This window comes from Drechmeria coniospora, chromosome 03, assembly GCF_001625195.1.
Source record: "Drechmeria coniospora strain ARSEF 6962 chromosome 03, whole genome shotgun sequence".
Classification (NCBI taxonomy): Eukaryota; Fungi; Ascomycota; class Sordariomycetes; order Hypocreales; family Ophiocordycipitaceae; genus Drechmeria; species Drechmeria coniospora.
In genome coordinates, this window is record NC_054391.1 from 9,058,505 (window position 1) to 9,081,071 (window position 22,567).

A 22,567-nucleotide genomic window follows, 5' to 3' on the forward strand; every position below is an offset into this window, starting at 1 on the left:
CACCCTCGTCGTGCTCGCAGGCGTGCATGGGCACTCGCCGGGTAGGTTGGCATCCTTGATTGTTGGCATCCTTGATTGTTGGCATCCTTGATTGTTGGCATCCTTGATTGTTGCATCCTTGATTGTTGGCATCCTTGATTGTTGGCATCCATCCTTGATCGTTGGCATCCTTGATCGTTGCATCCTTGATCGAGGGCCGCTGTGGTCTGCACCGAGTGCCGTGCCGTACACCTACTTGGATGGGTAGAGGCGAGGATCCGGAGCAAGGGTGGGCCTGCCGTAGGCGAATGCTGCTCCTTTGTAGCCGTACACGGCCTGGGTGCGATGCCGTCGGCTCGCCGTCCATGGCACGGCAGACCTCGCGAGCCTCGAGCGTGACCTTTTGGCGGTGGCGGAAAGGACAGCATGACGAAGGGGAGATGAACGACGGCAGCAACGACGGCGTCGACGCAGCTGCTTAGCACTACAGTGCCAGTACCGTGCCAGTACCGTGCCAGTACCGTGCCAGTACCGTGCCAGTACCGTGCCAGTACCGTGCCAGTACCGTGCCAGTACCGTGCCAGTACCGTGCCAGTTTCGCCAGTTCCGTGCACAAGTAAATGTCCGCGTCGTGAGAATAATGTGCAGGTAACTAGGTGTCGGCACATGCTGATAAGGGGTGCCACTTGCTTGCCTACAGTACAGTGCTGGGACGCCGTGCACAGCACATGCTGGTACGCCGTGCACAGCACATGCTGGTACACCGTGCACAGCACGTACTGATACGCCGTGCACAGCACGCACCGGTACGCCGTGCACAGCGCAGGTACAAAGTGCACGGCATTCATATTCCTCGCACAGCGTGCACAGAGTAATGACAGTGCAGGCACGCGCCACGTGGAGCTCCTTTTCCGACCATGCTTCCATCTCCGTTCCGTCCCAGCCACGGATGAATGTGAATAGCAGCAGCAGAGCACGACGGTGTGCTGTGGCCGCCTTGGCCCGCGCCTGGCATCTGGCAGGGTCCAGAGGTCGTCCGATAATGCAAACGCCCGGTGGGGGGAACCCAAGGGTCCAGCGGCAGTTTATTCGTCCTCTCGACGGCGGTTGGTGATGCGTCAACTTTGCGGCAAGCCAGCAGCGCGCGACTATCAGTCATTAGCCCCAGGCACAAGCTGCGCCACCCGCGAAGTGCGGCATCTCATCGGGACTCGCACCACGAACCCCACAAACTCCGCTGTAGGCCCCCCTCCTCTCCCCTGTGCTGGTCTGCCGAGAGGGCGGTGGTGCGTTGCCCGCCCGCCTGCCCGCCCGCCTGCCCGCCCGCCTGCCCGCCCGTCTGCCCGCCCGCCCGCCTGCCCACCCACCTCACACGTTGGTACGGAGCACATTCAGCCGCTGCGAGCATAGGGTTGTACAGGCACTACAGTACCTAGGTAGGTACCTAGTAGGCTACCTACCCAACTGTGCATGGGCACCTACAACCACAGGATTAGTACGGAGAGTACGGAGTACACGTAGATCAAATGCAGTATTTGTACGGAGAGTACACGTAACATCCAATACAGTATTAGTACGGAGAGTACGGAGTACACGTAGATCAAATACAGTACTTGTACGGAGAGTACGGAGTACACGTACATCAAATACAGTATTAGTACGGAGAGTACGGAGTACACGTACGTCTGATACAATACAAGTACATGTACACCCACAACCACAGTATTAGTACATGTACATCTAATACGGCATAAGCACATACACCTGCATCCTAGCACCGGGGCAATTGCCGACATACATGCTGTGCTTGCAGTGTGCATGTACACCTCGTACTGTAATTGCCGTATTCCGTCCACCCAAGCAAGCACTTGCATGCTTGCAAGGCCTGCAAGTACCGTACGGGGTAATGATACTGCGAGTACATGCGCGTGCGGCCATCTCGGCCGCTCGTATTGCTCCCGTCCAGATTGGGAACGATCCCTGCCTCGACGACTTCTTCTTTGAGCCCAGCGCGCACGGCCGAGGGGCAGGGATCGAGGCACGGATGGATGGAAGCCCTGGGAGCATCTCATGGAAGCCAAGGATGGCCGAGTCGTGCGAAAGACAAAACTCCGGGGCGCTCATCTCCACCGGACTCGCCGTCGTGCATTGCTTGGCTCGCCGCCTTGCTCTGCTGCGTGGCAAGGGGCGGACGGCCGTCGACGGCACGAACGGAGCGGCAGGGAACGGAGAGCCCAGGCTCGGCGAGTGCTGCGGCGGCGGCGTGGATTGACCTACCAAAGGCACTCGTTCGCCCGGGCGCAACATGGGCATGGTGGGTGGCCAAAGGGTCGATTCACTTGCAGTAATGATTAATCAGTCGTGGCACAACCAGATTTGAATCGTCAAGCGAGTGTGCTGCAAGTACGTGCCGTCTTGATGTGCTCCGGCCTGGTGCAAACAGGCACGTGTACGGTGAAGCACTAGGAGCGCCATGAGTTTGCAGCTTCTCCGTGCTGTAGGTACGGAGTAATTACAGCAGATACAGGGCGGCACTGGATGCGCTAGGGCTTCTGGTTTCTCCGCGCAGCAGGTACGGCAGGTACAGCCGGTACAGCAAGTACAGCAGATACAGCAGGTACAGCAGGCACAACAGGCGCAGCAGGTACAGCAGGCACAGCAGGCACAGCAGACACACCAGGCACAGCAGCAGGCACAGCAGGCACAGCAGGCACAGCAGGCACAGTAGGCACAGAAGCACGCACAGCAAGTACAGCAGGCACAGCAGGCACAGCAGGCACAGCAGGCACAGCAGGCACAGCAGGCACAGCAGGCACAGCAGGCACAGCAGGCACAGCAGGCACAGCAGGTACAGCAGCAGGCATAGCAGATACAGCAGGCACAGCAGGCACAGCAGGCACAGCAGGCACAGCAGGCACAGCAGGCACAGCAGGCACAGCGGGCACAGCAGGCACAGCGGGTACAACAGCAGGCACAGCAGGCACAGCTGGTACAGCACAGTACATTTCATGCGCTAGGAGTTCGTGCATGTATGTGCCAGCCCTCCGTGCTCGGCGTCGTGACGGCCATGTATCCGCGCCTTTGCACCTACCACCTACTGAATCGCTGGCCATTACTGCTCCGTACGTGGGACAAACTTGCTATGCTGCAAGGGCATGCGGATGGTGGTGGTGCTTGTGCATTGCCCGGATACCACCTGCATCTGTCGGCAGTTGACGCCGCGCCCATGCGGTACGCAACGCCTGTGCGACTCTCCATGCGTGCAGGCGACTGGTGTGCACCCGCACCCTCGCCTGGGGCAATCCGAATGCCAGCGCCCGGCCCGAGCCTGCCCTCGTCGGCTTGCTTGGCCCGCCGGGTTCAAGCTTCGGGAAGCCTCTGCCCTGGCCTGCTCTGTTTGTCATTCGACACAGACCTTCCCAGCCGCCGCATCGTACGACCGTTGCGGCCTGGGTCGGGAACCAGGGGCCCTGGCGCCGTCCGATGGGCACGGGGGCGGCGGCATTCCCCTGCCCTCCGCCTGCGCTTGCACGTGTGGACGGGCAAGGTTCGCAACCACCGACGGCGGCGGCCGGCATCGTGCTTGGGGCACGCCAAGTCCTTCCCAGCCGGTCCCTTGCCTCTGGGGTTGGGCGCAAACGTCGTCGTGCATGGACGGAGCGAGACGTCGACCAGAGGCGGCATGCGCGCCGTGGCAGAAGCAATCGCCGTCGAGGCAGGGCAGCCGGATGGCACGACAAGGTACCGGATGCCGGCTGGCGCAAGTGCGCCTGGTGCTTCTCCCACCTCCGACGAGCAGCAAGTCGAGTGCCGAGCACGACGAGGATGACGACGAGTGCCGAGTTGCCTGGTATGTGTGTGTGCTCGTTGACACGTTGACAAATGTGCGTGGAACGTGGCTGCAATAATTGCTTGCTCAGTACGGAGTACGCAGGACTGTACAGTACTTCTATGTAGGTACCAAGATAAGGGAGTAGTATAGTGGTACTGTGACTGGACAAAAGTGACGATTCAGCTTTGGTGGTGCTACTCGTACAAGTTGAATCGACATTTTTGCCCCCCACTGTAAAGTACTTGACAGAGATCCGTACTCCGTACTCCGTACTCCGTACCCCGTACTTCCATGTAAGCAGGTACCAAGGTACGGAGTAAGGTACCTAGTAATTATTACAGTGTCAAGTAATAACGTACACTAGGAAAGCATGCTCGTACAACATACCTCATAGCAAGTACATGCGAGTACGTATTTACAGTGAGGGTATAAGTACCTATGTATGTCTGCGCATGTACTCCGTACTTGTGCTCGTACCCTAATTGCCTGCACAGGTCCGAAACCTTGTGCTGCGACATTGGGAGAACCCTTGCTCTGCGTACGAGTCCAGGTGCCGCACGCCTGCGTCATCCCCCGACCGACCTGACCGCGACGACGAACCCCCCAGGCGACGCCATCCTGCGGCACTTTGGAGTCGGACTCTCGACATGCCGACAGCACATGCGTGTGCCTGCGCCCTAGGACGGGGCGTCCTGTCGTGACGCCTGTCGTGACGCCCGTCGTGACGCCCATCGTGACGCCCATGTCCATGACCCCGGCCGGCCTCCAAGGTGGCAAACGGCAAGCGTCTGCCGTAAGGCCACAGGGCGCTCGCTCGGTGGATTCGACGACGCCCCGCGACGTCTAGAAGACGGTATCCGACGGCCAACCTGCCATTCGAACAATTCTCTCCTCGAGTCTATTTTAATGAACGTCCTTAGCTCGAGGCGGGAGCCAGGGCCTCGGCCTCAGCCTCCGACACGGGGCTGGTCGCTCCTCCATGCCATCCAGCGGTTGGCGAGTGCTGCCCAGGCGACACATGCACCCGCACCCCCTGTACGGAGCACTGGCGGCAGTGGTCGTCCGCTGAAAGCACGCCGAGGCAACGTACGAGCGCTGTAGGTGAGGTGCTGGTGCCTTGTCCTTGGGTTCCCCACGGGCACATGCTCCGTATTACTCCGTGAGTGTACTGACACTTCCGCGTCGGTACTTGTGCCTGTGCAGTATTTGTCCTTGTATGACTTGTATGGAGCAATTAATTACTTGGGTACACAAGAAAACGCAAGTATGCATAGAGTACGGAGTACACAAGAACAACCCAAGCATCTATGGAGTATTACCAAAGTACTGTCTGTCCATGCACCCACCCACCTCCTCCGTCGTTGCCCGCTGTGGACCATCGTCCCGCCCCGGCCGCTTGGAACTGTCAGTGGTCAGATATCTGTGACCAATCTGGCAGATACATGTGCTTGTACGTGTACTGTACTCGGTCGTTGTACTCCGTACTTACTCACTGTTGTTGCAAGTAAATAGTGGCCGCCTGTAGTACTCGTACAGCTGCCACATATACCGTGCCCGCCAAACAAGCCGCCAAACAAGCCGCCAAACAAATCCAGCGCAACCAACCACCAAAACCAACCGCCAACCAACCACCAACCAACCATCCTGGCCCGGTCTGAGATTGTGGCATCCATCTCCTCGCCGCCGCAGCCATGGGCCGCTCTGGAGCATGCCTGCAAACGCCGCTGAGTGTCGGCACACGTACGCCGCGCCGCTGCCACGAACCAGGTCGTCGTGGGAAACCTGCCTGTCCCTCCCAACCTTGTACCAGATTCGTCCGACGCTCCACAACGTCGGCCGCCGTGGATGCAAACGCCGATGCCTCGACATTTTCTTGCGAGCACCACGACCATCGTCCCATCGATTTGGGAGCCGTGCAAGTCGTCGTCGGTAGCAACCACAATCACCGGTACTTCTTGCGCGTCGTTCGGATGCCTCCCCTACATAGCAAAGGGAACCGGCCCTCATTCGTGCTCGTACCTTCTTCCACGCATGCGTATGCCTCGACGGGAATTTGCCATGCCCGTGGAGCTGCCATGCCCGTGGAGCGAGCATGCCACCGTCGCTGGTACGGGCCGTCGGCATGTTGGCACCGCTCTTGCCGGAGTCCCCGTCCTCGTAACTTTCCGCCGTGGAGCTTTCCACTTTTGGGCGGACCGTAAAGGCTCGAGACATGCCAAGCCAAGCCAGCATCTCGATTGATTGGATGACGAACCCGTATCTCGACTTATAACCCTCCGTGCCGTGGTATAGCCCGGGAAGCCTCCTTGACCATCTGTCGTTTCCTCCGCCAATGTCCAGCCGGCATGCAAGCTTTCGGCCTGTCAATCGCTCGTCGTTGATCCCTCGGGAAGACAATTCATCTCCGTCGCACCATCCGACCTTGCCGTGCACGTGTACCGCGGCCGACCGGTGGGGGAACCGTCCAAGGATCGGAGGCCATGCGGACGAACCGCCTTGCGTAGAGTGGCCGGCGTCGATGCCGAGCGGCGGTGATGCGAGACCTCTGGCATCGTGCCATCGTCGCCGTTGGCGATGCAGCCACCCTGCGACGAAATCCACTTTCCCCCATCAACTCGGCTTCCCTGCAGGGCCCGCCGCCATGCTGGAGGAGATGTGCTGCGTTCCGTGGCGAGTCCCGGCGAGCCGAAACAGACTTGCGAATTCCTCGCCGACGAGGGGAAGCATCGGGCTCAGGAATAGAATGAGTCTCGACGGCCTTGCTGGCCACCGACGGTCCGCCCCCAGCATTGAATGCCACGTCCGTCTTCACGCAGAGGGACGGCGTCAAGCAAGCCTCGAGCGTAGCCCGTCAGGCTGGGCCCGGGCCTGACGAGACCGATAAATAAATACCCTTGCGGCGACGAGGTGCCCTGATCCAGGGATGCCGCCGTTCTCGAGGGCGATTCCTGGGGCTCAGAAACACAGTACCCTGTTCCGAACCGCCTTGCGCAGGTGGTGGGAACCGACGAGTATGCAGGAGGATTTGCTGCCAACCGCGAGTGGCGTGGCTGTTGGCATTGGTCGAGAGCCTTGGGCGCTGAAACTCGGATCGGCTACCCTTCCCACGACGCAAACGACGAGAGAGTATACCCCATACTCCGTCGACGAAAAGCAATTACGTGGCATGCCCAAGCCGTTCAGAGTGGTGGCAGCCCGATGTCTGGGGTTGACTGCTGCATAATCGTAAAACGTGTACTCGCCTGTACATGCACGCACGTACTTGCAGAGCTCGGACGTGACTGATCACCAGCATATCCTTCGAAGACGGTGGTTTTCGTCCGAGCTCTAGGCCTTCCAAGGGTTGGACCTGCGTTGACGATTCTCCTGGGAGACGTCCTGCGTTGGCAGTCGTCGGCTCGGTGCCAAGAGCGAGGCACACGACATGGCGTGCTGAACCGGCTTCATGATTGCTTCTTTTGCCGACAGCTCTCTATCCGTCGCAGCACGACGGCGCAATTCGTGTAACCGAGGCGGGTTTCAGTCCCGTGCCTATGCCCGGCGTGCTTGCCCCCATCTTTGGCCGTTTGCCTTGGTTGTGCCGTGTTTGGTGCACGAGGCCGGAGGTACGTACACTCGAGTTATTTTGGCATCGAATGCCATCCTCCGCCGCTTGTGCACAGCAACACGCAAAGGCGCATCTTTCCATGGCGCCCCGACACGCCATACGAGTCAAACAGGACAAGTGTCGCGACCTTTAGGTCCGAGGGATGTTGGTCGAGTGAACGAGTGCCCGTCCGGTAGGGAGCAGGCCGAGATCGAGGTCGACGACGGATGCTCGGCGGAGCTACTGGACCTCTCTGACGCTCTCTGACGCACGCGAGGGCGTCAAGAATCGTCGACTGTCGAACCTGCCACGCCCGTCGACGCAGAACACGCACGCTTCCCACGGATCCCGTCCGGCGTATTGTGCTGCTTTCCCGAATCTCACGCGACCATGCAGGCAAGGTCTGGACGATATGCCAAAGCTGCGCAATCTTCCGTAGCCGGCACATGACGTCGTCGTCATTTGCGGCTTCTCGTAACGGGCTCTGCAGGCCCCCGCGGTGCCACATTTCCAAGTCGCCGGGGGCAGGCTCTCGTTAGATAGATTGGTCGCTCGATACGGCCAAGATGGAGCGTACACCTGCAGGCAAGTACCTGAGCTCGCCGTCTCCAACCCATGCACGAGCTCTAGCCCGCCATTTGTGCGTCAGCCTCCCATGCTCAACCGTCTTGGGAAGGGGGAGGGGTGTTCGGCAACCATGGCTTGGTGCTCAGTGGACGCGAGGCCCATGGACGAGCGGGTTAGGGGATCCACAGCAGTATGTCGGCTATCTCCAATGTCACCCTTGCTTGAGCTGATCCCCCCCAGAACCGTAGCTCCGGGATGTCTTTGGCCAGCCGTGTTGGGAATGGAAGAGACAGGTCGAATAAATCAGATATATGACTTATCCGAACGGGCTCCCAAGAGCGTAGCGGCGCCTGCATGTGTTCAGGTACAGATGTACGAGCACCGCTTCCCACCTCGGACTCGGCCCAGGCTAGTTGCGCCTGACCACCGCTGTGACTTGTGACGGCGGAAGTTGGACACTTGCTGCGCCGGCTCGCTGCTGGTATTAGTAGTGGCATGCAGGGTACGCAGCTGGACCGCAGCTGGACCCCGATGGCCAAGCTTGTGCGAGGGAGAACGTATTGCTGCCCGGCGCGGCATCACGATACGTACTGCGCGCAAGCCGCAGGATCATGGCCGAGCGTTGGCGACGCCCCTGCAACAGCAACAGTCCGGTACCCACGGATTATTTCGACTCGCACCTCGAGACTCGGCGGTTGCCATCGAAAGTTGGTCGACCTGCGGCGACGGACCCTCCACGACCACCCGTCCGCAGGCGACAGGGTGCGCGAGCGGGCAGGCCAGGGGTCATGTCGAGCAAGGTTTGGGAATGACATCACGAACCATCTGTGCCCGTCGGCTCGCCGCATGACGGAAAGGGCCCAACGTGGGGAGAGCGGCCACGTCGAATAGTCGCGCGGATATTCGCCAAGGCGACGAGGACAAACGCCGTGCGCATCCCTCGACTCGCACCTTGCCTCGAATCCACGTGCATGCGACGTCCCTTGCTTCGTTCCTGGATGCATCCAACATGTCTGCGGAGTTGGACCGGACCTAGATGCCCTCCGACATTGAGACCTACAGAAGCTCGAAACGGGCCTTGCTTTTTTTCTCCTTCAGGGACCGGAGTCGATGGAAGGCGAGCAATGCACGAGTTGATGCGTGCTGCGGTGCCGACGGCTGGCAAGTTGAGGACCCCTGTCCGCTCGCCATTGGGAGCTGCAGGAGGAAGGAAGTAGCCGAGCAATGTCATGGTTTGCGCAGTGGACCGTTATCGGTTTCCCTCGGTGAGATATCGCTGTCTCACACACGAACGATGTTTGGCCAGGAAATTTGCCATCGTCTCCATTCCAGGAAAGCCCCCATTCCATGGCGGACGTCGTGGAAGCATGAGAAAGTCGCAGGTACCGGCGGCGAGCGATGATGGCTTGGTGCCGCCAGCGCCACCATTAGCACGCAAACCAGCGAGGTGCCGGGGCGGACCAGGACTGGCATGGCTGCCTCTTACTCGTGGTAATTGCGGCCGCCGCTCTCACGTACGAACCAGATGCGAAGGCGAGAATTCCAACCGGACGCGTGGAGTACGCGTCTCGTACCTTGGGGCCAACTTTTGAGACCGGTAGACTTGCGGCGTGGTGTGTAGGACTGATCATGGACGGCAGTAGCGTTTCCCCTGGCGTCGCAGCTCGCTCCTCGCTGTCTTTCGGTGCTCCCAGTGCCGCTTGGTGCCTGCATCGGTTGGTGTCAGAACCTGTCTGGGATGGCCTGCACTAATGGAATAGTTGACATGCCTCCCCGCAAGTACTCGTATGCTGGACTCGCACTCGTTGGCAGTGCAATGCCGAGTGCACGTAGAGTGCATGTACCGTACCGTACTGTACTGTACTGTACTCGGTACTCCCTACTCCGTTGTCCTGCTCACTCCATCTTTTTCGTACCGAGTACGGAGACGTCTGCTCGTTTGCCTGTCTGAGCTGCGGCCAGTTTGCGACCCCCGGTCGAGCGGTGACGGACCACTGATGCGAGGAGCTGAGAAGCGGGCCTCGGCAGCGACCGTTCATGCAGGCATCTTGCCGGTCTAGCAGGAGGCTCCACAGCATCTAGGAAGCATCAGCATCAGTGACTGCCAAGCAGTGAACGGCACAGAGCGTGCCAGCCTGACACCTCCCCTGCCACTCCTCGGGGCCGCCTGGCAGCTTGTGTGGTGTGATCCGAACCTGCCACTGGATGCCTGGTGCCTGGTGCCTGGTGCCTGGTGGCTCGTCCTGACGGTGGTGTCCTCGAGACTTGGCTGGCCGTAGCATCCTGCTTCATCTTCTCCGAGCGGGTGGTGTGGTGTGGTGTGGTGTGGTGTGCCTAGCGGCAGGTCGAGCAGAGGCACGGCGGCATCGACTGGATTGCTGGAGCCAGAGTATCGGTGCCCTCGACCGAAATGCGGCGCCCGCTATTGCCGGCTGCCATGCGGTACCTCACGGGTAGCCCCATCGTCGGCCGGTCTGGAGTCGGCATGGATTCGCATGGGGCTGAACGGATGCTGCGGTTGAGGAGGGAGTATTGGAGGCTTGGGGCAGAGCTCGAATGTAGCTCAAAGGTAGGACTAGCTTGGGGTGTGGGAGTGATGACCGTCCTGGGCGTGCCGTGACGGTGCCGTCTGGCCACCCAACCCAACCCTCTTCGGGTGGTGGCCAGTGCTCACCAACCAACAAGCCAAGCCGCAGGGGCGGACGAGCTCCGTAAGGTGGTTGCGTACACCTGCCCGCACCAGTCCGCACCAGCGCTCGTACCCGTTCTCGCCGTACTCGGTACACAGGTCGGTACCTGGACAGATCGGTCTGTCGAGGTACCGTTTGCCGGCTGTGCTAGGGGACTGTACTGCAAGTGGTGGCATGAGAAGAGGCACGACAAGGTACTCGCTCCGGTACACTGTACCTGTACTCCGTACGGCGCACCCAGATAGATGGCCCCTTCCTCTGTCCATCCTCTCGTCCCACTCCCCCTCCCTCACAGTCAGGGCAGGCGGCGGGCAGGCATGATGCATCGCACCTCACGCCTTGACCTTGTTGCTTCCCGCCCTTTTTCACACCTCACCCCATCCTCCTCCACCATGGCTCACTCCTCCACCATGGCTCACTCCTCCACCTATGGCTCACTCCTCCACCATGGCTCGCTCCTCCACCATGGCTCACTCCTCCGCCTTGGCTCACTCCTCCACCACCACCACCACCGGCCAGCGGGCCCCTCCATGCGCCCTACGTCTTGTCCGCATGTCCTGGCGTGCGGCGTACTCGAATGTACACGCATCTGTCTCCGTCGACGGTCGATGCCAGCCGGCCGGCCTCTCGCCAGCGGGGACGTTGTAGCCTTTGTTTCTTTTCAGCAAACGCCCGTCCACTCGAGCGCCCCGGCCTACAGTCGATGCTGGATGGAGAAGCCACGGTGCTCGCCCGTTCCCGATTGTCCACATCTCGAGGGCAGAGAGCCACGGCGACTCTGGATCAAAGAATGCCACGAAGCAGGAATGACTGGCTCGAGCGGATAGGTCATCGCCTTCACGACGACTATAATTATGCGAGTCACTCGGCTCCCTCCCCGGCATCCGTCCGTATGAGTGAGAGTCGAGGTCGTTTCACCACGGCTGCCATATAGTATTCGGAGCAGCAGTCTGTACCGTCGATAGTCCCGCCCTCCGGTGGAGTCCAAACGACCTCCTTGATCGACTTTGGCCCTGGCTCCATCGAGATCTATTGCCTTGCTAACCACAACCTCATGACCCATTCCGTTCTGCCACTAGACCACACCACCTGTCTCTCGGCGTCTCTCACTCCTCCAGCATCCACCACTAGGTCTCACGATAGGCTAGGGTTGATCTGCACCTGGGATGTCTCAGGCTAGTCGCTCCCCTCCACAGCTCATTCCTCCTCTCTGTTATATCTTCAGGGGCGTCCCTCGCGAACAACAAGCATTCCCGACCAGAACCACTCTCGCTTTCTCCCCATCTCACCTCTTCCATCAACTCCCTCCCGTCTCTTTTTTTTTTGTTCGTCGCAAGTCCAGTCGTCTGCGAAGCATTCAACCACGCCCTTCCTTGCTCGTGGCAACAAACGGACCACCGCTCACACGTCTTCTTCTCCCTCTCGAGATATCTCTCCTTCATCTCTTGACCAACATGCAGTTCGAATCGGATTTTCGGTTCGACATGGACGATGGCTTCAGCATGTGCAGCCAGGCCATGTCATGCCCCTCGGCCGGCACGAGCTTCTCCTCCGCCTCGTCGGCCTACGACCCCTTCACCCCCACGTCGAGACGGTCGACGCCCAACGAACTATCACTTGACTTTGACGGAGCCTCGTTTGGCGCCTCGGGCCACGCTGACCTCACCTCGCCCGCAAACAACATGACCAAGTACATGTTTGGCCCCGTCAAGACGGAGCCCGAGCACATCTCCTTCCCCAACAGCCTGCCGAGCACGCCCATGAAGAAGCTCGACGGCATGGCCACGCCCGACTACGAACACATGCTGGACATGAACATGAACTCGCAGCACTCGATGGGCTCAGTCACTCCTTCCGGTCCCTATCCCATGTACACCATCTCACCCCAGACGACCATGGGGCCGACGTCCTTTATGATGACGCCCACTCACAGCCTTTCGGGCTCCGAGATGGCCGAGTCCTCCTCCTCTTGGTCATGCGCCAATGACAGCCCCATTTCATTTTTCCCTCAAAAAAGCCTCGCTCCTCACGACCTGGACGCCGTCGACCTCGAGCGACACTCGGAATCACCCATGGACCGCTACCACCTGCACTGCCCACCATCGCCCGGTCGTCTTCGTGCGCACCGCAAGATGATGGTGCACGAAATCCAGCGCAAGACGACGGAGCTGCAACGTGCCCAGATCCGAGCGACGACGAGAAAGGTTCCCGGACCCGCGGACAATGCCTCGGTGGACGTGGTTCGCAGAGCCATGTGCAAGTGCGACTACCCCGGTTGCCACAAGGCGTTTCGTCGCAACGAGCATCTCAAACGCCACAAGCAAACGTGAGTCTCGCCATCCGTCTGACGGTCGAAGACATGACCATCTAACGCGCGCTGCAGCTTCCACGGCGAAGGACCTAACCGATTCTCGTGCGAGTTTTGCGGCAAGGACCAGTTCAACCGCCAAGACAACCTGAACAATCATCGCAAGCTCCACGCGAGGCCCAACAGCCGCAACCGCGGTGTCGAGTTCATCCCAGCCGCCGTTCCTGTTATCGAGCAAGAAGAGCGAAGCCGCAAGAGGCGGGCCCCACCCAAATCAAAGACGGCTGAGAAGCGGGGCGATGATTTCTGATGGGAAACACGCTCCGTTGCTTTTGCTCGCCGAATGCGAGATGACGCCCTCTACATTCGGCCTCGGCCCTGGGTGGGTCTCGATTCGAGACAAAGCCAGTCTTGACGGCGCTGCATTTCAACAACGATAACTGACTCCTCCCCTCTGGCGGTCCACGATGCCGTCAACCCCTACGCTCCCGGCCCTGCCGAAGCTTCATTTCCGACGGCAGCCTCTCGGCTCTGATGCGTGTCACCGGCTGCACGCGTGCCGGACGCTCCTCATCGTTTCTCTTGTCAATGATTTTTATTTTCATCGGATGTGCCCTGTATCACATGTTTTGGCGTATTGGCTCTCAGTTTGATGCGGAGACGTTTACTTGTCTCGCGGCCGTGGAAGGCTGCATTTGATATCCCATGGAGGGAGTGGTGGATTCCGGCGACGACAAGCTCCGCAGCGTCGTGTCGCTGGTGCACTCGGTTGCATGAATCGCGCATTGGAAAAAAGTACGATTTGTGGTTAAAAACGAAGGAGACGCGGACGACGACCTACTTCCTGGCTGCCACCTTACTTGGGCCCCTCGGGAGTAGCGGTAATGGGTTCTGGAGTGGTGGCGAGTGTATTTTTCGTGCGATGGCAAATCAGTCGCACTGTATCATACCGCCGACTTACAATGTAATCTAGTCTTGGACAGGAAAAGAAGGTTTCTGTTGACGTTGGAGGGCCAATCATTGGACTTGTGCATGTACGTAGTAACGGCTAGGAGGAGCAGGAAGCAACTCGAAAGACAGGGCAATGATGAAAAACATGGCACGCCTCAGATGCACTCCAGATCGAGGAACATGTGTCGGTCTCTCCTCCTGCCACCCATGGCCGTCTCATGCAGCCGCTCCCCAAGTTCAGCGAGAGACTTGGGGTTGTCTTAGATCTGTCTTTGGAGGCCAAAACAACAGCCGCCGGGGGCGACGGGGTGTGCCATCGCAGGAGACGGACGGTGGCTGGGGATGGCGTCGAGCGTCCAGGTCTCGGTCAGAATCTTTTCTTTTTGTCACGAAGGGGGGTGGAGAGGAGAGGCTCTTGGGGGGGGCATTTTTAACCTGCTCATGATGATGATGCTTTGTCTGCGCGCCATGTGAATGTGCCTCGACACCACCAGGGCCCTGCCAACTGGTACTGTAGGTGATGATGGTAGCGGCGGCACCAGCGGAGTCGCTGCTTCATGTCGATAGGCGTACTTGCCATGTACTTGCTACTTACATAAGTAGGCACCTATTTTCGCATGTGGTCGTCGGCTGCCAAGATAGCGCCTAGCAGTGATTGGCATGGCACTAACATGACAGCTGTAGGAAATGATGCGCCTAGCGTCACGTCGATCATGGGCAACTTATCTCGACGACATTGCCGCCCGGAAGTTAAACGCCACATGAAGTAGGCAGGGACGTCGAAAGGATAGTTTTTCGTCTTGCCAATGGCAGGGGAAGCAATGGGGGCCACCAGGACGGTGATGGTGCCAGCCTGCCATGACGGAGGGCTTTGTCACCAGCACGGTCAGTAATACAGTCAGTGACTTGACAAAAGTGACGGTTCAGGTTTGGTAGCGCTGCTCCTACAAATTGAATGGATATTTTTGCCACCCCACTGTAGCAGCGACCACGAACGTGGGGTCGGCTGCGGCGTACAGCGCTGTGCTTGGCTACGGTACTGGTACTGTAATACTTACTACTGTAGGTACCTACTGTATGTGTACTCCATACACCTTCCTGCATGTACCTTGTAATACTCGGTCACTTGCGGGCAGGTACAGTATAAGTACCTACTCAAGTACTCCGTACACGTGCCGGCATATGCTCAGAGGTAATAGAAGCACAACACCACAAAGCACAGAAGACTCCGCAACTGCCTGTATATCTGGTGCTCACTTGTATAATGCTTTCTTCTTGTGCTGTTCTTGTACCCGCCTGTGATAAGCGAGTCTACATCTTGGTCGTCCTTGATGCTTAGGGTCTGTGCGGCCAGCCATGGTGCGGCCGGCCATTTCTCCGACGGCCAAGCAGATGGTGCTAATTCATGGCTACCGATCTTCTTGTGGGTTTGTCGTACGAGTTGCGAACATGCTGCCCAAGAAGGTTGCATCCATGGCGTTTCCCACACGCATCATGGCACAGCACGGAGTGTACGCAACACACCATGGCCGGCCGCATACGAACATTCTGTGCTTTGTGCGCAGTTGGAAAAGAAACGGGCTCGTGACGGCGCATGACGGAGGTCGCGCTCGGGTGCCCGTTCGTGTCGAGGGGGGCGACGCATGCTGAGGCATTGTGCATGTAGAAACATCCTGCGCGCACGACCACGAGTGCATACACTTACAGTACACCTACTTGTGCAACTACAGTGCATGCAGCATCACGGTGCAAGGGCCATGTGGAACAAAGTGGTATCGGCACCGTCAAACACATGCAATGGGCCCGGCCGGGCTACCCCTCCATCGGCAACTACCCGACCTCGTCGGCCGTCTGGGTTGGGGACGGAAAGCGGAAAAAAAAACAAGGCTGCGATGGCGAGGCGATATGGCGTATGGTGCGTACTAGTGAGGGGAGGAGGAGTAGCGGGGAGGGGAGGGAGGGGAGGGAGGGGAGGGAGGGGAGGGAGGCGGGGGTGTTGGCAAGGCAAGGTAGGGTATGGTAGGCGGTATTAGCGGTGATCCGTCGCGCGGCTGGCGTCCCCTCTGCGTCTGTGATGATGCTCTGTTGCATTTTGCATCGGCGGGGAGCGATTCGATCGGAAGCGCCGGCGACAAGATCCGGCCAGAGGCAGGACTCGCTGGTGCCGTCGATAGTTTGGGCCGTCGCTGCCATCCGCCCAAGTACTGTACTTGCGTCGCTAGTTGATTGCCGGTTGGGCCCGGGCCAGGCTGATCTGGTGAGGTGATTCATAACCGTCCGACGATGGAGAGAACGGGGCGGTGCCTGCTAATCGTGCGACCATGACCATGTAATCGGCGACATTTCCATTGCGCGACTCGACCGGTAGACGGGAGCTGAGGCGGGCGGCGTCGGGGTGTCGGGAGAGCAAGTGCTGAATCGGATGCAGGCGTTGCCGTCGCGTCCAGGTCGAGACCATGTTTAATTTGGCAGACGATGCGCGCCCAGGAGCCCCTCGCCTGATGTGGGCTGGCAGGAGTCGAGCGGGCAGGCGGGACGCTTGGACGGGTCGATGGCTCGAGCTGGGGGAGGGGGATGGAGATGGATGGAGATGGATGGAGATGGATGGAGATGGAGATGACGAGATGAGATGAGATGAGATGAGATGGTGCGGGGGTTTGGGATGGGTTGGGCGTGCATGGTGCGGGGGTTTGAACGAGGTGTGCGCCGTAGACTGCTAGGCACCGCACCTAGCACCAACACTACTACGTAGTACGGAGTAGCGCTCCGAAGTGCCGCTACAGCCGGCACCTGGTAGGTGTGTGCACTGTGGATGTGAGCAAGTGTTCCATACAAGTACTTGCATGTGTTACTTGCCAGGTACTAGGTACGTATCTGCGAGCAAGCACAGGTGCAGCACTGTAGTTGTGCTTTCTGCGAGCAAGCAGAGGTGTAGTACTGTAGTTTTACTTTCTGCGAGCAAGCAGAGGTGCAGCACTGTAGTTGGGGTGCAGTACTGTAGTTGTGCTTTTCTGCGAGCAAGCAGAACTGTAATTAGTTGTACTTTTCCGCGACCAAGTCGCTGCACGGCACTCATCATCCAGCGAGTACCTGCAGGTACTCCGTACAGAGGCTCCAGTACGGCACGGTGCCGTGGGCCTGACGCGGCGACCCCTGGAGCGCTGGAGCTGGTGCGCCGTGGCGCTGTGGGGTAGCGGCGGCGTCTCGTCCCAGCTGGAAGAGCTTGCGACCCCGACCTGCTCGCCTCGACTCGTCGTGGCCCAGCATGCAGCCGACCACCATGGCCAGGCACGAGCCTGCCGTACCACCATCTCGTCGGCCTTCGTGGAGCGGAGCGGGAGCGGAGGGTGCAATCCAGGCCCGTGCTGTTGGTAACGGCAGACCCTGACAAGGTCCCGTTTCCGCCGGCCCCTACGGCCTCGTGGCCTAGCCGTGGCAGCATTTGCGTCGCTCGCACAGGCACCAACCAGCCGATGGGAGTGCTCCCCTGCTTACGGCACATGGTAATCAACACTGTACTTGCTGCCGCCTCGGGTACGGAGTATGAGGCACCTACCTAGCCACCAATAATGACGGGAATATCCTCATAGGTGCTGCATGCATTGCTCCGTAGTTGTGAAGCGCCGTCGGCGACGATGGGACATGTCTGACCGTTCGCCGTAGGGGACGTCTGGCGGAGTGCCGCTGAGCGACGCCGCTGAAAAGACGCGGCCAAGCGGCGGGCCCATGACGGCTGGCGTGGTGCCGCGTCGATCAACGGCTACGACATTGTCTTCCAAACCAAGCGAAGTGCCTACTCCGTACTTGACGCATCTTCCTCTGGTCGCCGACCGTCCCCGTCGTCCCCGTCGTCCCCGTCGTCCCCTCGTCCCCGCCCGAGCCAGCCTGCGTCCGAACTGGGTGGTGGCCAGAAATGAGCCAGTGTCCATTTCGGCGAGGCAGCGGTTCGAATAGGCAAGCCGTAATTTCACTTGGCTCTGGCGCCTTGCTGCACTCGTCCCAGCTACCGCTAGCACGCTGTATTTCCTGTTGGTGGCCGTGCTGTGGCCTGCCTGCCCCTGCTCCCTGCCGCCTCGCTGACGCATCACGCGCTTGCCTCCTCTCGCTTCGTCTTGCCACCCCTGCCGCCATGCTCCAAACGAGCTTTTTTTTTCCTTCTTCCTTCATGCCGCATCGCCAGCGCTGGCGCGAACGACTCGTCGCCTTATCTCGTCGCCGCCCGCCCGCCATCCTCTCCCTCCCTTGGCCTGCGCCGTCGCAGTCGGCACTCCCCTCGTCGGCATTCGGAAAAGCTGTCTCGGACACGCCGTCCCCCTCCCACGACCAACGGGCAAGGTCCCCTCAGCTGCCGAGACCGCTAGCTCCAGCGTGTCGTGGGTGCGTGGATGCCCATCGCCACCGTCTCGACCGGCTCGTGCTGCGAAAGCCCGTCGTTGGCTTAGCCCCGGCGTCGGAGCCGTTCTTGATCGGCCGCTGATCGAGGCCAGTCCGTGCTGGATCGTCGCCTCGCCGTTGCAAAACTCGCTCTCGCCACCCCTCCCTCCAGCTTGCCCCCTCCCCCCTCCTCCCTCCTCCAGGTCCCCAACCAGCGACCCCAGTGGCGAGTCCGGTGACCAGTCCAGTCCTCGGCCCCGGCACGGACACGTACCACTGCGCTTGGCATCAGCGTCGGAATCTTGCTTTTGCCTGCCTGCCGTGGCTATTTTCGCCATCGCTTACGCATCGCCGTCGGTTACGCAGACAAAGCCCGCCAGGCGTGGACGGTGCACCTGCCTCCAGCCTGCTCTCGCCCGAAGCATCGCCCCTGCCCCTCCTCGTCTGCCTCGCTGCCTCCTGCCACCGGGGGTGCGAGGCTGGCCGGGCAAGGAAGGCACCTCTTGCCTCCCTAGCAGCTTCCTGCCGTGGCTCCCGAAAGGTGGGGCAGGTCCGTCGCCGACTTTCTTCCGTTCCGTACCCTTCGGCACCCCGGCACCCTTCCGGTTCCGACGCCAACCCCGACGCCGCCCGAGGTTGCCGTCGACTCCGCCGCCCATGTCTTCGCTTCCGTCGTACCGCGAGGCCACGACGCGACCGGACTGGCTCCTGCTCGCGGCCCCCCGCGTTCGCTTCGCCGACTACCGCTCGCTCTGTCTCGTCTGCCGTCGCTCCTGGTCCATCTTTGCTCCGCGCCTGTGGGGCGACCTCCTCCGTTCCGTCCGTCGGTCCGGGCTGGAGCCTGCCGATGGTGAGTGATTGCCTCGTCGAGCATCGCCCGCCGCGCGCGTCCGACGGCCCATGAGCAAAAATTCTCTTCTCGACCGAGCAGTTAACAGCCTTCGCTCCCTGCCGCCCGAATAGACCTCGTCTGGTGGCTCGATTTTGTCTCGAGCAAGCTGGTCCACGTCGATCCCAACACGCGCGCACTCGTCCGCGTCCTCGACGCAACCTGCTTTGCCAAGGACGCCTACTACCACTATGCGTCCGACCGGAGCTCCGGCGCGCTGGAGCAGGCCTTTGTCCGTGCTCTGGAGCTTCTGCCCAACGCCGACTCGCTCCTGCTCGACGGCCATGCCGACCTGAACCCTGGCTTCCTCCTCCTCCGTTCGCCGCTCGCCACCCCGTCGCATCGTCTGCGGCTGCTCAGCCTTGCCCGATGCGCCGCTCACCTGCCGAGCGCCTTCTTCCACGCCCCTTGCCTCCAAAAGCTCGTCTATCTCGATGTCTCGGATGTCCCCGGCTCCGTTGCGCCGCTCCTCGAGCCCGCCTTGCTGCCGGACCTTTGCATCCTGAAGCTGCAAGGGAGAGCCGTCGACGATGCGGCCCTCGGCCTTGTCGTCCGGGCCTTCTCCCGCAGGCTGTGGAGCCTGGACCTGACCGGGAACCCCATCACGGATGCGGCCGTTCAGCTGCTCGGCGACTGGTCCTTTTCGCCCGCATCGCTGCGGTCCGGTGACCACTTCGAGGCGGAGGGGCAGGTTGCCGCGCCTCGCCCCCACGGCACGGCACAGCATGGACCCTTCCTCACCATCGAGGAGTCGGCTCTCAGCGGCGCCTTTTGCCACCCGGAGAGACATCTCGTCGATGCGCCTCGGTACGCGGGGGCTGCGCCGGAGTCGGCACCTCACCAACATGGCCGCTCGGATGCTTCGTCTCCGATCCGTGATGACTCTGCCGAATCCTCATCGAGGCTTCTGTCCCGCGCCGAGACTGACCTGGAGCGCGAGGCGTTTTGCACCTCGCGCGGCCTGACGCATCTGCGCTTGTCCGGCACCAACGTGACCAGCGCTGGCATCCAGAAGCTACTGCGAATCTCGTCCGGCCGTCTCGAAGATCTCGCCTGCGACCTCCCGCCGTTGTGCCCGTCCGTTCGTCACCGGATCAAGTCATGGCCCGACGGCGCGAAGCTGTACGGCATCCTCGGCGCCGCTCATTTGTTTCGGCCCGTCGTCTCGTCCAACCTTCGAAAGCTACGCATTCACCATTCTCTCGTCACCCACATACCCACGCTCGAAGCCGAGAGCTTGTCGGCCATGGCGCGCCTGTTCTTGGCCGAAACATCGATACTCGAGAGAGTGGAGAGGGCGTATCCTCGAGTCTTCGTGCCGGACATGAACCCGCGCTTGACCTCGTTGACTCTGACAAACCTCCCGCGCCGCTCTTCCGGCCCGCTGATCGAGAAGCTCGTCGACTTCATCAACCTCCTCTCCTTGCAGGAACGCACCATCCGAGACGCCGCCGCCGCCGCATCCTCTTGGCGCAGCCCGCGCCTCGTGCCGGGTCTGAGACGGCTGACGTTGGAGTTTGCCTCGGACCCGATGCAGGACGGACGGTCCACCTCGGACTTTGTGGACGCCGAGGAATTAATGTCCGGCGCCGAAAGCGAGTTCAGCTTCTTCCCTGGCGAGCAGGGGGGAAGGCGACGGCCGGAAGCGCACGGCCGAGCGAGGCCAGATTCCGATGTCGAGACTCGCACCGTAGATCCCCCCAGGTCCGACCGAGACAGTTGCCATCGGTTTGAACCCTACGACGGAACTTGGAACGGGAAAGCATTTTCAGTTCCCGTCTGGATAGGAACCGACGGCGCCAGCAACGACGTGTTTGACAGGTATCGACGGCTCGTCATCGACGACGGGCTGAGAGACGGTGTTGGACCGGCGACGCCGTGCCAGGTGGCCGCGGGAGCGCCCGAGCGGTCGTACATTTTTCAGGACGCCTGGTGCGCAGCCGTGATGCCTCCAAGACTCCAGGTGCCACCCCGGAGTGCCTTGGAGGGAATGAGAGACGTCCTGGACGAGCTGAGATTGTTTCGGTTGGCCGGGAGGGCCGCATCGTCGACGTTGCGGATGAATGCCCGAGACGGACGGCCGCTTCCAGGCGAGCCTCCGAGGTTCTGGACGGGCACCTTGAAGGTGTCTACCCCTTGATGCCCGTACAGGCGCTGATCATGACAAGGGCATCAAAGGCATCGGCCATGCGCCGTCACCATTCAGGCATTGCACGGGATGCATGCCGACATGGCCGTGGTACGCGATCCTGCCGCACGCCTTTGGGGCATGCCATGCCGTACGCCATTCTTTCAAGACAGGGGCAGCGCCAAGGCACAGGCCATGCGCTGTCACCATTCATGCTTTGCATGGAGTCATACATGCCGACATGGCCATGATGCGCGATGCCGGCGCGCACCTTTGGGGCATCTTGTAGGCCACTCTTTCACTTCCTGCCGACGGCTCACGAGGCGCATCCGAGATGCGAGGGCCTTGGACCGCGAGCTCGGACTGGCACCAGCATGAGGTGGCGGATGCCCCAGTCGGTCGCGGCCAGAGCTGGTTCCGCCACCGGCACGCAGGAGGGATGGTCTCGGGCTGTGGAAACCGTCTGCCAAGAGGCTGAAGTCGTGCTTTGCTCGTTTTTTCCGATGCTGCACGGAGTGCATATTCCGGGGTGCATGGACCAGTGCCGTTCACGTCGCCACCACGACCGGCCCAGACCTGCAGGCGCTAAGAGCCGAGACTGATGATGCTGCCTGCAAGGACGGCCCAAGTTGGATGCTCGACATGCATGCACGTATGGACATGCACACATGGGTGTGCCTGTAGTCCGTACGTAGCCGTGAACCAGACCCGTGTGGAGAGCGGCATCATTGGCGCCGAGGAGCATGCAGCCTGCGATGCGCGGCCGCTCGCCAGCGGGCGAGAACAGGATGAGACAGCGGCGAGCAGAGAGAGGGTGGGTGGTTTGTCTCGGCCTGGTACCTACCCGAGCCACGTCTCACCAAGCGCCTTTGCGTGTTGCTGTGCACAAGCGGCGGAGGATGGCATTCGATGCCAAAATAACTCGAGTGTACGTACCCCCGGCCTCGTTCTGAATCGAGATTCTCGCCGCCCGAGGAGGCAGCGGGATAGCTCTGCGTACCGTCGACGCCTCCGCAATCCGCATTCCTGGCCGAACATGTGTCTAGGACGTGTTTGAGAAGCCTGAGAGATCAGGGCGAGGGGAGGGGAAGAGCGGCCCTTGATGGCTTGGAGACATGCAGCAGATGGGCAGTGGAGGGCTGGAACGACGTGAGGGCCTTGTCCTTGCAGTCGTAGCTGCGCTGTCTCGGGATCGAGAAACACCAAACATCCCGTACATGACGGCGTACCTGCATGCAAGTCTATCACGTACATGTTGCGTAC

The 22,567-nt window shown here is 60.5% G+C and overlaps 4 protein-coding genes across 4 annotated transcripts; 3 read left to right on the top strand and 1 right to left on the bottom strand.

Annotated features, from left to right (window-relative positions):
* Positions 1-2,522: 2,522 nt before the first annotated feature.
* On the bottom strand, positions 2,523-3,092 carry DCS_08108 (uncharacterized protein; the record flags this gene model as incomplete). Its single annotated transcript, XM_040805389.1, has 1 exon — positions 2,523-3,092. One exon carries the CDS (start codon positions 3,090-3,092, stop codon positions 2,523-2,525), a length of 570 nt encoding a protein of 189 aa, XP_040655493.1.
* A 2,777-nt stretch (positions 3,093-5,869) lies between these two features.
* On the top strand, positions 5,870-6,052 carry DCS_08109 (uncharacterized protein; the record flags this gene model as incomplete). Its single annotated transcript, XM_040805390.1, has 1 exon — positions 5,870-6,052. The coding sequence occupies one exon, from the start codon at positions 5,870-5,872 to the stop codon at positions 6,050-6,052; it is 183 nt and encodes a 60-aa protein (XP_040655494.1).
* A 6,056-nt stretch (positions 6,053-12,108) lies between these two features.
* DCS_08110 (putative zinc finger protein odd-paired-like protein) lies at positions 12,109-13,272 on the top strand (the record flags this gene model as incomplete). Its single annotated transcript, XM_040805391.1, has 2 exons — positions 12,109-12,980; positions 13,038-13,272. The coding sequence occupies 2 exons, from the start codon at positions 12,109-12,111 to the stop codon at positions 13,270-13,272; spliced, it is 1,107 nt and encodes a 368-aa protein (XP_040655495.1).
* A 4,770-nt stretch (positions 13,273-18,042) lies between these two features.
* Positions 18,043-21,316, top strand: DCS_08111 (leucine rich repeat domain containing protein; the record flags this gene model as incomplete). Its single annotated transcript, XM_040805392.1, has 3 exons — positions 18,043-18,290; positions 18,356-19,137; positions 19,251-21,316. The coding sequence occupies 3 exons, from the start codon at positions 18,043-18,045 to the stop codon at positions 21,314-21,316; spliced, it is 3,096 nt and encodes a 1,031-aa protein (XP_040655496.1).
* Positions 21,317-22,567: the final 1,251 nt, after the last annotated feature.